Here is a 16851-nt window from a genome sequence, read left to right on the forward strand (position 1 = left end):
TGGCTGGGGGGAATCCCTAGGTCCTGGCACGACTCCAGCACTCAGCATCCTTGGCCACCACCAGCAAGTGCTGGCCGCTCAGAAACTTGCAGCTCGGATTTCCTCTAAAGACAGCACCAACCAGAACTGGCACTTACTGGCTCACGACGTTCAGGTTCGCGTCTGACCACGGCTGGAGAGTTCAGGACATTTTGCTCCTTTTCAGCCTCTTCTCCAGGAGCAGAGGGAGCCAGAGGAGAGCCTGCAGTTGGTTCTGTGCTCTGTGGACAGGTTGTAGCGTGAGGGACAGGCAGTTACCTATCATTTCTAACCTTATCTCTCTTCAGCTCTACAACCAGCTCTACTAAGGAGCAATCATAACCTTGGATAGCAATGGCATTCCAAGTGCCTCCAACTAAAGTAAAATGGGCTAATTCAACAGTACTGCATATTGCTCTGAACTAGATATTCCACCCTGGCTACTCTCAGCAAGCAACGTTCTCTCTGCAAAACCCGGCTTTTAGTCTTCCACAGCTCTGAAATGCAAAAGCAGGTATTCCACAGCGATGCCTTTGCTACTGCTGCTGCAGACATGGAGAACTAAAACTGGATCAGAATCTCTCCCAGTGCTGGAAAAGGGCAGGAAAGGTTGAGCAAAAGCACCTTTGCTTGCTGGAGAAAGAGAAAATAAACAGGGCTTCTCCTCCTAGCAAACACACAAACCAAGAGACCAAAAGACAAAAGTGTCACCTGCTGCACTGTCTAAAGCCCTTGGGTGCAGGGAGGGGATGCTTGGCACGGGATGCAACGGCACTTGTGGCGAGCACTGTCATGTAGGCATTTAGGGAAGTCTGGTTCAAGGTCCCTCAGGAGCCTCCCTTTCTCCAGCCTAAAGCTGCCTCAGCACCTCCTCATGGGACTTGGGCTCCACACCCTTCCCCAGCTCCCTTGCCCTTCTCTGCACACGCTGCAGCCCCTCAAGGTCCTTGCTTCTTCACAGGGGCCCAGAACCGGACCCAGCACTCGAGCTGCGGCCTCACCGGTGCCCAGCACAGGGGGACGGTCACTGCCCCGCTCCTGCTGCCCCACTATTGCTGACACAGGCCAGGACTGCCCTTGGCCTTCCTGGCCACCTGGGCACACGCTGGCTCACGTTCAGCTACTGTGGACCGGCACCCCTGGCTCCTGTTCAGCTACTGTGGACCGGCACCCCTGGCTCCTTTTCTCCCATGCAGCTCCCCAGGCACAAAGTTGCACATTGGACTTCAAATACAGCAGCCAGAACTTCAAGATCTCCTTCCTGTTCTTTGCCCTACCAGTCAGCACTCGTAGCGCTGCAGCTTTGGCCCAGCTCAAAGCTCCAATGCAGTTTTCAAATGGAGTTTTAAAAGCGGACTTCACAACAGAAAGTAGCTGCAGAAACATGGCAGCCTCTGACTTCTGCCACGGAAGAAGGGTTCCCAACTGCGCACTTTCTTTCTTATGCCACACGGGAGAAGAGTGGCCTCACACAGCTCCATGGACAACACAACCATCTCTTTGCAGCTTATCACAAGCAAAACCACAGGCGCACTCAGAGCCCCTGTCAGCTCTGCTCCTGACTGCTCTGCCTGAAGAGGCGAAAGAACAACCTGGCAACAAAGGCACCAAAGTCCCTGACTTCAAGCAGCAGCTCCCCGTCCCCAGTGCGTCTCTGAAATACTCCCAGGTAGGCCCACCCAAGAAGCTCCTGTCGACAAACCACCCCAAAGGACTTGTGTGCTCACATCAACAGCTTTTGTGCCAGCAGCTACCTGGCCAGCCTGTGGAGTGGGACACGTCTCTCCAGGCCACCGTGTCCCCTACGTGTCTGGCAAGGCTGAGAGCGGTGTCCTTTGACCACTCCCTCCTCTGGGGACAGGGGAGCCTTCATGATTCACGTTTGCCCCTCTTGGAATCCCAGCAAGCTGGGGCCTAAACATGACAGGTCAAAGGCCATGTTCCAGCTCTCACTGGCTGGGGGGAATCCCTAGGTCCTGGCACGACTCCAGCACTCAGCATCCTTGGCCACCACCAGCAAGTGCTGGCCGCTCAGAAACTTGCAGCTCGGATTTCCTCTAAAGACAGCACCAACCAGAACTGGCACTTACTGGCTCACGACGTTCAGGTTCGCTGTCTGACCACGGCTGGAGAGTTCAGGACATTTTGCTCCTTTTCAGCCTCTTCTCCAGGAGCAGAGGGAGCCAGAGGAGAGCCTGCAGTTGGTTCTGTGCTCTGTGGACAGGTTGTAGCGTGAGGGACAGGCAGTTACCTATCATTTCTAACCTTATCTCTCTTCAGCTCTACAACCAGCTCTACTAAGGAGCAATCATAACCTTGGATAGCAATGGCATTCCAAGTGCCTCCAACTAAAGTAAAATGGGCTAATTCAACAGTACTGCATATTGCTCTGAACTAGATATTCCACCCTGGCTACTCTCAGCAAGCAACGTTCTCTCTGCAAAACCCGGCTTTTAGTCTTCCACAGCTCTGAAATGCAAAAGCAGGTATTCCACAGCGATGCCTTTGCTACTGCTGCTGCAGACATGGAGAACTAAAACTGGATCAGAATCTCTCCCAGTGCTGGAAAAGGGCAGGAAAGGTTGAGCAAAAGCACCTTTGCTTGCTGGAGAAAGAGAAAATAAACAGGGCTTCTCCTCCTAGCAAACACACAAACCAAGAGACCAAAAGACAAAAGTGTCACCTGCTGCACTGTCTAAAGCCCTTGGGTGCAGGCAGGGGATGCTTGGCACGGGATGCAACGGCACTTGTGGCGAGCACTGTCATGTAGGCATTTAGGGAAGTCTGGTTCAAGGTCCCTCAGGAGCCTCCCTTTCTCCAGCCTAAAGCTGCCTCAGCACCTCCTCATGGGACTTGGGCTCCACACCCTTCCCCAGCTCCCTTGCCCTTCTCTGCACACGCTGCAGCCCCTCAAGGTCCTTGCTTCTTCACAGGGGCCCAGAACCGGACCCAGCACTCGAGCTGCGGCCTCACCGGTGCCCAGCACAGGGGGACGGTCACTGCCCCGCTCCTGCTGCCCCACTATTGCTGACACAGGCCAGGACGCCCTTGGCCTTCCTGGCCACCTGGGCACACGCTGGCTCACGTTCAGCTACTGTGGACCGGCACCCCTGGCTCCTGTTCAGCTACTGTGGACCGGCACCCCTGGCTCCTTTTCTCCCATGCAGCTCCCCAGGCACAAAGTTGCACATTGGACTTCAAATACAGCAGCCAGAACTTCAAGATCTCCTTCCTGTTCTTTGCCCTACCAGTCAGCACTCGTAGCGCTGCAGCTTTGGCCCAGCTCAAAGCTCCAATGCAGTTTTCAAATGGAGTTTTAAAAGCGGACTTCACAACAGAAAGTAGCTGCAGAAACATGGCAGCTTCTGACTTCTGCCGCGGAAGAAGGGTTCCCAACTGCGCACTTTCTTTCTTTTGCCACACGGGAGAAGAGTGGCCTCACACAGCTCCATGGACAACACAACCATCTCTTTGCAGCTTATCACAAGCAAAACCACAGGCGCACTCAGAGCCCCTGTCAGCTCTGCTCCTGACTGCTCTGCCTGAAGAGGCGAAAGAACAACCTGGCAACAAAGGCACCAAAGTCCCTGACTTCAAGCAGCAGCTCCCCGTCCCCAGTGCGTCTCTGAAATACTCCCAGGTAGGCCCACCCAAGAAGCTCCTGTCGACAAACCACCCCAAAGGACTTGTGTGCTCACATCAACAGCTTTTGTGCCAGCAGCTACCTGGCCAGCCTGTGGAGTGGGACACGTCTCTCCAGGCCACCGTGTCCCCTACGTGTCTGGCAAGGCTGAGAGCGGTGTCCTTTGACCACTCCCTCCTCTGGGGACAGGGGAGCCTTCATGATTCACGTTTGCCCCTCTTGGAATCCCAGCAAGCTGGGGCCTAAACATGACAGGTCAAAGGCCATGTTCCAGCTCTCACTGGCTGGGGGGAATCCCTAGGTCCTGGCACGACTCCAGCACTCAGCATCCTCGGCCACCACCAGCAAGTGCTGGCCGCTCAGAAACTTGCAGCTCGGATTTCCTCTAAAGACAGCACCAACCAGAACTGGCACTTACTGGCTCACGACGTTCAGGTTCGCGTCTGACCACGGCTGGAGAGTTCAGGACATTTTGCTCCTTTTCAGCCTCTTCTCCAGGAGCAGAGGGAGCCAGAGGAGAGCCTGCAGTTGGTTCTGTGCTCTGTGGACAGGTTGTAGCGTGAGGGACAGGCAGTTACCTATCATTTCTAACCTTATCTCTCTTCAGCTCTACAACCAGCTCTACTAAGGAGCAATCATAACCTTGGATAGCAATGGCATTCCAAGTGCCTCCAACTAAAGTAAAATGGGCTAATTCAACAGTACTGCATATTGCTCTGAACTAGATATTCCACCCTGGCTACTCTCAGCAAGCAACGTTCTCTCTGCAAAACCCGGCTTTTAGTCTTCCACAGCTCTGAAATGCAAAAGCAGGTATTCCACAGCGATGCCTTTGCTACTGCTGCTGCAGACATGGAGAACTAAAACTGGATCAGAATCTCTCCCAGTGCTGGAAAAGGGCAGGAAAGGTTGAGCAAAAGCACCTTTGCTTGCTGGAGAAAGAGAAAATAAACAGGGCTTCTCCTCCTAGCAAACACACAAACCAAGAGACCAAAAGACAAAAGTGTCACCTGCTGCACTGTCTAAAGCCCTTGGGTGCAGGGAGGGGATGCTTGGCACGGGATGCAACGGCACTTGTGGCGAGCACTGTCATGTAGGCATTTAGGGAAGTCTGGTTCAAGGTCCCTCAGGAGCCTCCCTTTCTCCAGCCTAAAGCTGCCTCAGCACCTCCTCATGGGACTTGGGCTCCACACCCTTCCCCAGCTCCCTTGCCCTTCTCTGCACACGCTGCAGCCCCTCAAGGTCTTGCTTCTTCACAGGGGCCCAGAACCGGACCCAGCACTCGAGCTGCGGCCTCACCGGTGCCCAGCACAGGGGGACGGTCACTGCCCCGCTCCTGCTGCCCCACTATTGCTGACACAGGCCAGGACGCCCTTGGCCTTCCTGGCCACCTGGGCACACGCTGGCTCACGTTCAGCTACTGTGGACCGGCACCCCTGGCTCCTGTTCAGCTACTGTGGACCGGCACCCCTGGCTCCTTTTCTCCCATGCAGCTCCCCAGGCACAAAGTTGCACATTGGACTTCAAATACAGCAGCCAGAACTTCAAGATCTCCTTCCTGTTCTTTGCCCTACCAGTCAGCACTCGTAGCGCTGCAGCTTTGGCCCAGCTCAAAGCTCCAATGCAGTTTTCAAATGGAGTTTTAAAAGCGGACTTCACAACAGAAAGTAGCTGCAGAAACATGGCAGCCTCTGACTTCTGCCACGGAAGAAGGGTTCCCAACTGCGCACTTTCTTTCTTTTGCCACACGGGAGAAGAGTGGCCTCACACAGGTCCATGGACAACACAACCATCTCTTTGCAGCTTATCACAAGCAAAACCACAGGCGCACTCAGAGCCCCTGTCAGCTCTGCTCCTGACTGCTCTGCCTGAAGAGGCGAAAGAACAACCTGGCAACAAAGGCACCAAAGTCCCTGACTTCAAGCAGCAGCTCCCCGTCCCCAGTGCGTCTCTGAAATACTCCCAGGTAGGCCCACCCAAGAAGCTCCTGTCGACAAACCACCCCAAAGGACTTGTGTGCTCACATCAACAGCTTTTGTGCCAGCAGCTACCTGGCCAGCCTGTGGAGTGGGACACGTCTCTCCAGGCCACCGTGTCCCCTACGTGTCTGGCAAGGCTGAGAGCGGTGTCCTTTGACCACTCCCTCCTCTGGGGACAGGGGAGCCTTCATGATTCACGTTTGCCCCTCTTGGAATCCCAGCAAGCTGGGGCCTAAACATGACAGGTCAAAGGCCATGTTCCAGCTCTCACTGGCTGGGGGGAATCCCTAGGTCCTGGCACGACTCCAGCACTCAGCATCCTCGGCCACCACCAGCAAGTGCTGGCCGCTCAGAAACTTGCAGCTCGGATTTCCTCTAAAGACAGCACCAACCAGAACTGGCACTTACTGGCTCACGACGTTCAGGTTCGCGTCTGACCACGGCTGGAGAGTTCAGGACATTTTGCTCCTTTTCAGCCTCTTCTCCAGGAGCAGAGGGAGCCAGAGGAGAGCCTGCAGTTGGTTCTGTGCTCTGTGGACAGGTTGTAGCGTGAGGGACAGGCAGTTACCTATCATTTCTAACCTCATCTCTCTTCAGCTCTACAACCAGCTCTACTAAGGAGCAATCATAACCTTGGATAGCAATGGCATTCCAAGTGCCTCCAACTAAAGTAAAATGGGCTAATTCAACAGTACTGCATATTGCTCTGAACTAGATATTCCACCCTGGCTACTCTCAGCAAGCAACGTTCTCTCTGCAAAACCCGGCTTTTAGTCTTCCACAGCTCTGAAATGCAAAAGCAGGTATTCCACAGCGATGCCTTTGCTACTGCTGCTGCAGACATGGAGAACTAAAACTGGATCAGAATCTCTCCCAGTGCTGGAAAAGGGCAGGAAAGGTTGAGCAAAAGCACCTTTGCTTGCTGGAGAAAGAGAAAATAAACAGGGCTTCTCCTCCTAGCAAACACACAAACCAAGAGACCAAAAGACAAAAGTGTCACCTGCTGCACTGTCTAAAGCCCTTGGGTGCAGGGAGGGGATGCTTGGCACGGGATGCAACGGCACTTGTGGCGAGCACTGTCATGTAGGCATTTAGGGAAGTCTGGTTCAAGGTCCCTCAGGAGCCTCCCTTTCTCCAGCCTAAAGCTGCCTCAGCACCTCCTCATGGGACTTGGGCTCCACACCCTTCCCCAGCTCCCTTGCCCTTCTCTGCACACGCTGCAGCCCCTCAAGGTCTTGCTTCTTCACAGGGGCCCAGAACCGGACCCAGCACTCGAGCTGCGGCCTCACCGGTGCCCAGCACAGGGGGACGGTCACTGCCCCGCTCCTGCTGCCCCACTATTGCTGACACAGGCCAGGACGCCCTTGGCCTTCCTGGCCACCTGGGCACACGCTGGCTCACGTTCAGCTACTGTGGACCGGCACCCCTGGCTCCTGTTCAGCTACTGTGGACCGGCACCCCTGGCTCCTTTTCTCCCATGCAGCTCCCCAGGCACAAAGTTGCACATTGGACTTCAAATACAGCAGCCAGAACTTCAAGATCTCCTTCCTGTTCTTTGCCCTACCAGTCAGCACTCGTAGCGCTGCAGCTTTGGCCCAGCTCAAAGCTCCAATGCAGTTTTCAAATGGAGTTTTAAAAGCGGACTTCACAACAGAAAGTAGCTGCAGAAACATGGCAGCCTCTGACTTCTGCCACGGAAGAAGGGTTCCCAACTGCGCACTTTCTTTCTTATGCCACACGGGAGAAGAGTGGCCTCACACAGGTCCATGGACAACACAACCATCTCTTTGCAGCTTATCACAAGCAAAACCACAGGCGCACTCAGAGCCCCTGTCAGCTCTGCTCCTGACTGCTCTGCCTGAAGAGGCGAAAGAACAACCTGGCAACAAAGGCACCAAAGTCCCTGACTTCAAGCAGCAGCTCCCCGTCCCCAGTGCGTCTCTGAAATACTCCCAGGTAGGCCCACCCAAGAAGCTCCTGTCGACAAACCACCCCAAAGGACTTGTGTGCTCACATCAACAGCTTTTGTGCCAGCAGCTACCTGGCCAGCCTGTGGAGTGGGACACGTCTCTCCAGGCCACCGTGTCCCCTACGTGTCTGGCAAGGCTGAGAGCGGTGTCCTTTGACCACTCCCTCCTCTGGGGACAGGGGAGCCTTCATGATTCACGTTTGCCCCTCTTGGAATCCCAGCAAGCTGGGGCCTAAACATGACAGGTCAAAGGCCATGTTCCAGCTCTCACTGGCTGGGGGGAATCCCTAGGTCCTGGCACGACTCCAGCACTCAGCATCCTCGGCCACCACCAGCAAGTGCTGGCCGCTCAGAAACTTGCAGCTCGGATTTCCTCTAAAGACAGCACCAACCAGAACTGGCACTTACTGGCTCACGACGTTCAGGTTCGCGTCTGACCACGGCTGGAGAGTTCAGGACATTTTGCTCCTTTTCAGCCTCTTCTCCAGGAGCAGAGGGAGCCAGAGGAGAGCCTGCAGTTGGTTCTGTGCTCTGTGGACAGGTTGTAGCGTGAGGGACAGGCAGTTACCTATCATTTCTAACCTTATCTCTCTTCAGCTCTACAACCAGCTCTACTAAGGAGCAATCATAACCTTGGATAGCAATGGCATTCCAAGTGCCTCCAACTAAAGTAAAATGGGCTAATTCAACAGTACTGCATATTGCTCTGAACTAGATATTCCACCCTGGCTACTCTCAGCAAGCAACGTTCTCTCTGCAAAACCCGGCTTTTAGTCTTCCACAGCTCTGAAATGCAAAAGCAGGTATTCCACAGCGATGCCTTTGCTACTGCTGCTGCAGACATGGAGAACTAAAACTGGATCAGAATCTCTCCCAGTGCTGGAAAAGGGCAGGAAAGGTTGAGCAAAAGCACCTTTGCTTGCTGGAGAAAGAGAAAATAAACAGGGCTTCTCCTCCTAGCAAACACACAAACCAAGAGACCAAAAGACAAAAGTGTCACCTGCTGCACTGTCTAAAGCCCTTGGGTGCAGGGAGGGGATGCTTGGCACGGGATGCAACGGCACTTGTGGCGAGCACTGTCATGTAGGCATTTAGGGAAGTCTGGTTCAAGGTCCCTCAGGAGCCTCCCTTTCTCCAGCCTAAAGCTGCCTCAGCACCTCCTCATGGGACTTGGGCTCCACACCCTTCCCCAGCTCCCTTGCCCTTCTCTGCACACGCTGCAGCCCCTCAAGGCCTTGCTTCTTCACAGGGGCCCAGAACCGGACCCAGCACTCGAGCTGCGGCCTCACCGGTGCCCAGCACAGGGGGACGGTCACTGCCCCGCTCCTGCTGCCCCACTATTGCTGACACAGGCCAGCATGCCCTTGGCCTTCCTGGCCACCTGGGCACACGCTGGCTCACGTTCAGCTACTGTGGACCGGCACCCCTGGCTCACGTTCAGCTACTGTGGACCGGCACCCCTGGCTCCTTTTCTCCCATGCAGCTCCCCAGGCACAAAGTTGCACATTGGACTTCAAATACAGCAGCCAGAACTTCAAGATCTCCTTCCTGTTCTTTGCCCTACCAGTCAGCACTCGTAGCGCTGCAGCTTTGGCCCAGCTCAAAGCTCCAATGCAGTTTTCAAATGGAGTTTTAAAAGCGGACTTCACAACAGAAAGTAGCTGCAGAAACATGGCAGCCTCTGACTTCTGCCACGGAAGAAGGGTTCCCAACTGCGCACTTTCTTTCTTTTGCCACACGGGAGAAGAGTGGCCTCACACAGGTCCATGGACAACACAACCATCTCTTTGCAGCTTATCACAAGCAAAACCACAGGCGCACTCAGAGCCCCTGTCAGCTCTGCTCCTGACTGCTCTGCCTGAAGAGGCGAAAGAACAACCTGGCAACAAAGGCACCAAAGTCCCTGACTTCAAGCAGCAGCTCCCCATCCCCAGTGCGTCTCTGAAATACTCCCAGGTAGGCCCACCCAAGAAGCTCCTGTCGACAAACCACCCCAAAGGACTTGTGTGCTCACATCAACAGCTTTTGTGCCAGCAGCTACCTGGCCAGCCTGTGGAGTGGGACACGTCTCTCCAGGCCACCGTGTCCCCTACGTGTCTGGCAAGGCTGAGAGCGGTGTCCTTTGACCACTCCCTCCTCTGGGGACAGGGGAGCCTTCATGATTCACGTTTGCCCCTCTTGGAATCCCAGCAAGCTGGGGCCTAAACATGACAGGTCAAAGGCCATGTTCCAGCTCTCACTGGCTGGGGGGAATCCCTAGGTCCTGGCACGACTCCAGCACTCAGCATCCTCGGCCACCACCAGCAAGTGCTGGCCGCTCAGAAACTTGCAGCTCGGATTTCCTCTAAAGACAGCACCAACCAGAACTGGCACTTACTGGCTCACGACGTTCAGGTTCGTGTCTGACCACGGCTGGAGAGTTCAGGACATTTTGCTCCTTTTCAGCCTCTTCTCCAGGAGCAGAGGGAGCCAGAGGAGAGCCTGCAGTTGGTTCTGTGCTCTGTGGACAGGTTGTAGCGTGAGGGACAGGCAGTTACCTATCATTTCTAACCTTATCTCTCTTCAGCTCTACAACCAGCTCTACTAAGGAGCAATCATAACCTTGGATAGCAATGGCATTCCAAGTGCCTCCAACTAAAGTAAAATGGGCTAATTCAACAGTACTGCATATTGCTCTGAACTAGATATTCCACCCTGGCTACTCTCAGCAAGCAACGTTCTCTCTGCAAAACCCGGCTTTTAGTCTTCCACAGCTCTGAAATGCAAAAGCAGGTATTCCACAGCGATGCCTTTGCTACTGCTGCTGCAGACATGGAGAACTAAAACTGGATCAGAATCTCTCCCAGTGCTGGAAAAGGGCAGGAAAGGTTGAGCAAAAGCACCTTTGCTTGCTGGAGAAAGAGAAAATAAACAGGGCTTCTCCTCCTAGCAAACACACAAACCAAGAGACCAAAAGACAAAAGTGTCACCTGCTGCACTGTCTAAAGCCCTTGGGTGCAGGCAGGGGATGCTTGGCACGGGATGCAACGGCACTTGTGGCGAGCACTGTCATGTAGGCATTTAGGGAAGTCTGGTTCAAGGTCCCTCAGGAGCCTCCCTTTCTCCAGCCTAAAGCTGCCTCAGCACCTCCTCATGGGACTTGGGCTCCACACCCTTCCCCAGCTCCCTTGCCCTTCTCTGCACACGCTGCAGCCCCTCAAGGCCTTGCTTCTTCACAGGGGCCCAGAACCGGACCCAGCACTCGAGCTGCGGCCTCACCGGTGCCCAGCACAGGGGGACGGTCACTGCCCCGCTCCTGCTGCCCCACTATTGCTGACACAGGCCAGCATGCCCTTGGCCTTCCTGGCCACCTGGGCACACGCTGGCTCACGTTCAGCTACTGTGGACCGGCACCCCTGGCTCCTTTTCTCCCATGCAGCTCCCCAGGCACAAAGTTGCACATTGGACTTCAAATACAGCAGCCAGAACTTCAAGATCTCCTTCCTGTTCTTTGCCCTACCAGTCAGCACTCGTAGCGCTGCAGCTTTGGCCCAGCTCAAAGCTCCAATGCAGTTTTCAAATGGAGTTTTAAAAGCGGACTTCACAACAGAAAGTAGCTGCAGAAACATGGCAGCCTCTGACTTCTGCCACGGAAGAAGGGTTCCCAACTGCGCACTTTCTTTCTTTTGCCACACGGGAGAAGAGTGGCCTCACACAGGTCCATGGACAACACAACCATCTCTTTGCAGCTTATCACAAGCAAAACCACAGGCGCACTCAGAGCCCCTGTCAGCTCTGCTCCTGACTGCTCTGCCTGAAGAGGCGAAAGAACAACCTGGCAACAAAGGCACCAAAGTCCCTGACTTCAAGCAGCAGCTCCCCGTCCCCAGTGCGTCTCTGAAATACTCCCAGGTAGGCCCACCCAAGAAGCTCCTGTCGACAAACCACCCCAAAGGACTTGTGTGCTCACATCAACAGCTTTTGTGCCAGCAGCTACCTGGCCAGCCTGTGGAGTGGGACACGTCTCTCCAGGCCACCGTGTCCCCTACGTGTCTGGCAAGGCTGAGAGCGGTGTCCTTTGACCACTCCCTCCTCTGGGGACAGGGGAGCCTTCATGATTCACGTTTGCCCCTCTTGGAATCCCAGCAAGCTGGGGCCTAAACATGACAGGTCAAAGGCCATGTTCCAGCTCTCACTGGCTGGGGGGAATCCCTAGGTCCTGGCACGACTCCAGCACTCAGCATCCTCGGCCACCACCAGCAAGTGCTGGCCGCTCAGAAACTTGCAGCTCGGATTTCCTCTAAAGACAGCACCAACCAGAACTGGCACTTACTGGCTCACGACGTTCAGGTTCGCGTCTGACCACGGCTGGAGAGTTCAGGACATTTTGCTCCTTTTCAGCCTCTTCTCCAGGAGCAGAGGGAGCCAGAGGAGAGCCTGCAGTTGGTTCTGTGCTCTGTGGACAGGTTGTAGCGTGAGGGACAGGCAGTTACCTATCATTTCTAACCTCATCTCTCTTCAGCTCTACAACCAGCTCTACTAAGGAGCAATCATAACCTTGGATAGCAATGGCATTCCAAGTGCCTCCAACTAAAGTAAAATGGGCTAATTCAACAGTACTGCATATTGCTCTGAACTAGATATTCCACCCTGGCTACTCTCAGCAAGCAACGTTCTCTCTGCAAAACCCGGCTTTTAGTCTTCCACAGCTCTGAAATGCAAAAGCAGGTATTCCACAGCGATGCCTTTGCTACTGCTGCTGCAGACATGGAGAACTAAAACTGGATCAGAATCTCTCCCAGTGCTGGAAAAGGGCAGGAAAGGTTGAGCAAAAGCACCTTTGCTTGCTGGAGAAAGAGAAAATAAACAGGGCTTCTCCTCCTAGCAAACACACAAACCAAGAGACCAAAAGACAAAAGTGTCACCTGCTGCACTGTCTAAAGCCCTTGGGTGCAGGGAGGGGATGCTTGGCACGGGATGCAACGGCACTTGTGGCGAGCACTGTCATGTAGGCATTTAGGGAAGTCTGGTTCAAGGTCCCTCAGGAGCCTCCCTTTCTCCAGCCTAAAGCTGCCTCAGCACCTCCTCATGGGACTTGGGCTCCACACCCTTCCCCAGCTCCCTTGCCCTTCTCTGCACACGCTGCAGCCCCTCAAGGCCTTGCTTCTTCACAGGGGCCCAGAACCGGACCCAGCACTCGAGCTGCGGCCTCACCGGTGCCCAGCACAGGGGGACGGTCACTGCCCCGCTCCTGCTGCCCCACTATTGCTGACACAGGCCAGGACGCCCTTGGCCTTCCTGGCCACCTGGGCACACGCTGGCTCACGTTCAGCTACTGTGGACCGGCACCCCTGGCTCCTGTTCAGCTACTGTGGACCGGCACCCCTGGCTCCTTTTCTCCCATGCAGCTCCCCAGGCACAAAGTTGCACATTGGACTTCAAATACAGCAGCCAGAACTTCAAGATCTCCTTCCTGTTCTTTGCCCTACCAGTCAGCACTCGTAGCGCTGCAGCTTTGGCCCAGCTCAAAGCTCCAATGCAGTTTTCAAATGGAGTTTTAAAAGCGGACTTCACAACAGAAAGTAGCTGCAGAAACATGGCAGCCTCTGACTTCTGCCACGGAAGAAGGGTTCCCAACTGCGCACTTTCTTTCTTTTGCCACACGGGAGAAGAGTGGCCTCACACAGCTCCATGGACAACACAACCATCTCTTTGCAGCTTATCACAAGCAAAACCACAGGCGCACTCAGAGCCCCTGTCAGCTCTGCTCCTGACTGCTCTGCCTGAAGAGGCGAAAGAACAACCTGGCAACAAAGGCACCAAAGTCCCTGACTTCAAGCAGCAGCTCCCCGTCCCCAGTGCGTCTCTGAAATACTCCCAGGTAGGCCCACCCAAGAAGCTCCTGTCGACAAACCACCCCAAAGGACTTGTGTGCTCACATCAACAGCTTTTGTGCCAGCAGCTACCTGGCCAGCCTGTGGAGTGGGACACGTCTCTCCAGGCCACCGTGTCCCCTACGTGTCTGGCAAGGCTGAGAGCGGTGTCCTTTGACCACTCCCTCCTCTGGGGACAGGGGAGCCTTCATGATTCACGTTTGCCCCTCTTGGAATCCCAGCAAGCTGGGGCCTAAACATGACAGGTCAAAGGCCATGTTCCAGCTCTCACTGGCTGGGGGGAATCCCTAGGTCCTGGCACGACTCCAGCACTCAGCATCCTCGGCCACCACCAGCAAGTGCTGGCCGCTCAGAAACTTGCAGCTCGGATTTCCTCTAAAGACAGCACCAACCAGAACTGGCACTTACTGGCTCACGACGTTCAGGTTCGTGTCTGACCACGGCTGGAGAGTTCAGGACATTTTGCTCCTTTTCAGCCTCTTCTCCAGGAGCAGAGGGAGCCAGAGGAGAGCCTGCAGTTGGTTCTGTGCTCTGTGGACAGGTTGTAGCGTGAGGGACAGGCAGTTACCTATCATTTCTAACCTTATCTCTCTTCAGCTCTACAACCAGCTCTACTAAGGAGCAATCATAACCTTGGATAGCAATGGCATTCCAAGTGCCTCCAACTAAAGTAAAATGGGCTAATTCAACAGTACTGCATATTGCTCTGAACTAGATATTCCACCCTGGCTACTCTCAGCAAGCAACGTTCTCTCTGCAAAACCCGGCTTTTAGTCTTCCACAGCTCTGAAATGCAAAAGCAGGTATTCCACAGCGATGCCTTTGCTACTGCTGCTGCAGACATGGAGAACTAAAACTGGATCAGAATCTCTCCCAGTGCTGGAAAAGGGCAGGAAAGGTTGAGCAAAAGCACCTTTGCTTGCTGGAGAAAGAGAAAATAAACAGGGCTTCTCCTCCTAGCAAACACACAAACCAAGAGACCAAAAGACAAAAGTGTCACCTGCTGCACTGTCTAAAGCCCTTGGGTGCAGGCAGGGGATGCTTGGCACGGGATGCAACGGCACTTGTGGCGAGCACTGTCATGTAGGCATTTAGGGAAGTCTGGTTCAAGGTCCCTCAGGAGCCTCCCTTTCTCCAGCCTAAAGCTGCCTCAGCACCTCCTCATGGGACTTGGGCTCCACACCCTTCCCCAGCTCCCTTGCCCTTCTCTGCACACGCTGCAGCCCCTCAAGGTCCTTGCTTCTTCACAGGGGCCCAGAACCGGACCCAGCACTCGAGCTGCGGCCTCACCGGTGCCCAGCACAGGGGGACGGTCACTGCCCCGCTCCTGCTGCCCCACTATTGCTGACACAGGCCAGCATGCCCTTGGCCTTCCTGGCCACCTGGGCACACGCTGGCTCACGTTCAGCTACTGTGGACCGGCACCCCTGGCTCCTGTTCAGCTACTGTGGACCGGCACCCCTGGCTCCTTTTCTCCCATGCAGCTCCCCAGGCACAAAGTTGCACATTGGACTTCAAATACAGCAGCCAGAACTTCAAGATCTCCTTCCTGTTCTTTGCCCTACCAGTCAGCACTCGTAGCGCTGCAGCTTTGGCCCAGCTCAAAGCTCCAATGCAGTTTTCAAATGGAGTTTTAAAAGCGGACTTCACAACAGAAAGTAGCTGCAGAAACATGGCAGCCTCTGACTTCTGCCACGGAAGAAGGGTTCCCAACTGCGCACTTTCTTTCTTTTGCCACACGGGAGAAGAGTGGCCTCACACAGGCTCCATGGACAACACAACCATCTCTTTGCAGCTTATCACAAGCAAAACCACAGGCGCACTCAGAGCCCCTGTCAGCTCTGCTCCTGACTGCTCTGCCTGAAGAGGCGAAAGAACAACCTGGCAACAAAGGCACCAAAGTCCCTGACTTCAAGCAGCAGCTCCCCGTCCCCAGTGCGTCTCTGAAATACTCCCAGGTAGGCCCACCCAAGAAGCTCCTGTCGACAAACCACCCCAAAGGACTTGTGTGCTCACATCAACAGCTTTTGTGCCAGCAGCTACCTGGCCAGCCTGTGGAGTGGGACACGTCTCTCCAGGCCACCGTGTCCCCTACGTGTCTGGCAAGGCTGAGAGCGGTGTCCTTTGACCACTCCCTCCTCTGGGGACAGGGGAGCCTTCATGATTCACGTTTGCCCCTCTTGGAATCCCAGCAAGCTGGGGCCTAAACATGACAGGTCAAAGGCCATGTTCCAGCTCTCACTGGCTGGGGGGAATCCCTAGGTCCTGGCACGACTCCAGCACTCAGCATCCTCGGCCACCACCAGCAAGTGCTGGCCGCTCAGAAACTTGCAGCTCGGATTTCCTCTAAAGACAGCACCAACCAGAACTGGCACTTACTGGCTCACGACGTTCAGGTTCGCTGTCTGACCACGGCTGGAGAGTTCAGGACATTTTGCTCCTTTTCAGCCTCTTCTCCAGGAGCAGAGGGAGCCAGAGGAGAGCCTGCAGTTGGTTCTGTGCTCTGTGGACAGGTTGTAGCGTGAGGGACAGGCAGTTACCTATCATTTCTAACCTCATCTCTCTTCAGCTCTACAACCAGCTCTACTAAGGAGCAATCATAACCTTGGATAGCAATGGCATTCCAAGTGCCTCCAACTAAAGTAAAATGGGCTAATTCAACAGTACTGCATATTGCTCTGAACTAGATATTCCACCCTGGCTACTCTCAGCAAGCAACGTTCTCTCTGCAAAACCCGGCTTTTAGTCTTCCACAGCTCTGAAATGCAAAAGCAGGTATTCCACAGCGATGCCTTTGCTACTGCTGCTGCAGACATGGAGAACTAAAACTGGATCAGAATCTCTCCCAGTGCTGGAAAAGGGCAGGAAAGGTTGAGCAAAAGCACCTTTGCTTGCTGGAGAAAGAGAAAATAAACAGGGCTTCTCCTCCTAGCAAACACACAAACCAAGAGACCAAAAGACAAAAGTGTCACCTGCTGCACTGTCTAAAGCCCTTGGGTGCAGGGAGGGGATGCTTGGCACGGGATGCAACGGCACTTGTGGCGAGCACTGTCATGTAGGCATTTAGGGAAGTCTGGTTCAAGGTCCCTCAGGAGCCTCCCTTTCTCCAGCCTAAAGCTGCCTCAGCACCTCCTCATGGGACTTGGGCTCCACACCCTTCCCCAGCTCCCTTGCCCTTCTCTGCACACGCTGCAGCCCCTCAAGGTCCTTGCTTCTTCACAGGGGCCCAGAACCGGACCCAGCACTCGAGCTGCGGCCTCACCGGTGCCCAGCACAGGGGGACGGTCACTGCCCCGCTCCTGCTGCCCCACTATTGCTGACACAGGCCAGGACGCCCTTGGCCTTCCTGGCCACCTGGGCACACGCTGG

General features: G+C 54.8%; 1 protein-coding gene across 1 annotated transcript; it reads right to left on the reverse strand.

The window, feature by feature from the left end:
• Positions 1 to 2121: 2121 nt before the first annotated feature.
• Positions 2122 to 16537, reverse strand: LOC116437773 (cell wall adhesin EAP1-like). Its single transcript, XM_032095937.1, has 9 exons — positions 16519 to 16537; positions 15862 to 15887; positions 13891 to 14013; positions 11922 to 12044; positions 9987 to 10109; positions 8018 to 8140; positions 6049 to 6171; positions 4080 to 4202; positions 2122 to 2232 (listed from the first exon to the last, which is right to left on the reverse strand). Exons 1-9 carry the CDS (start codon positions 16535 to 16537, stop codon positions 2122 to 2124), a joined length of 894 nt encoding a protein of 297 aa, XP_031951828.1.
• Between the last annotated feature and the right edge of the window lie 314 nt (positions 16538 to 16851).

This window comes from Corvus moneduloides, chromosome Z (assembly GCF_009650955.1).
Source record: "Corvus moneduloides isolate bCorMon1 chromosome Z, bCorMon1.pri, whole genome shotgun sequence".
NCBI lineage: Eukaryota > Metazoa > Chordata > Aves > Passeriformes > Corvidae > Corvus > Corvus moneduloides.

Excerpts from the sequence above, each read along its gene's own strand:
- LOC116437773 (XM_032095937.1), bottom strand. Across the intron at positions 12,045-13,890 it reads AACCTGAACGTCGTGAGCCA|AGCACAGAACCAACTGCAGG; the intron begins GTAAGTGCCAGT and ends ACCTGTCCACAG. Across the intron at positions 2,233-4,079 it reads AACCTGAACGTCGTGAGCCA|AGCACAGAACCAACTGCAGG; the intron begins GTAAGTGCCAGT and ends ACCTGTCCACAG.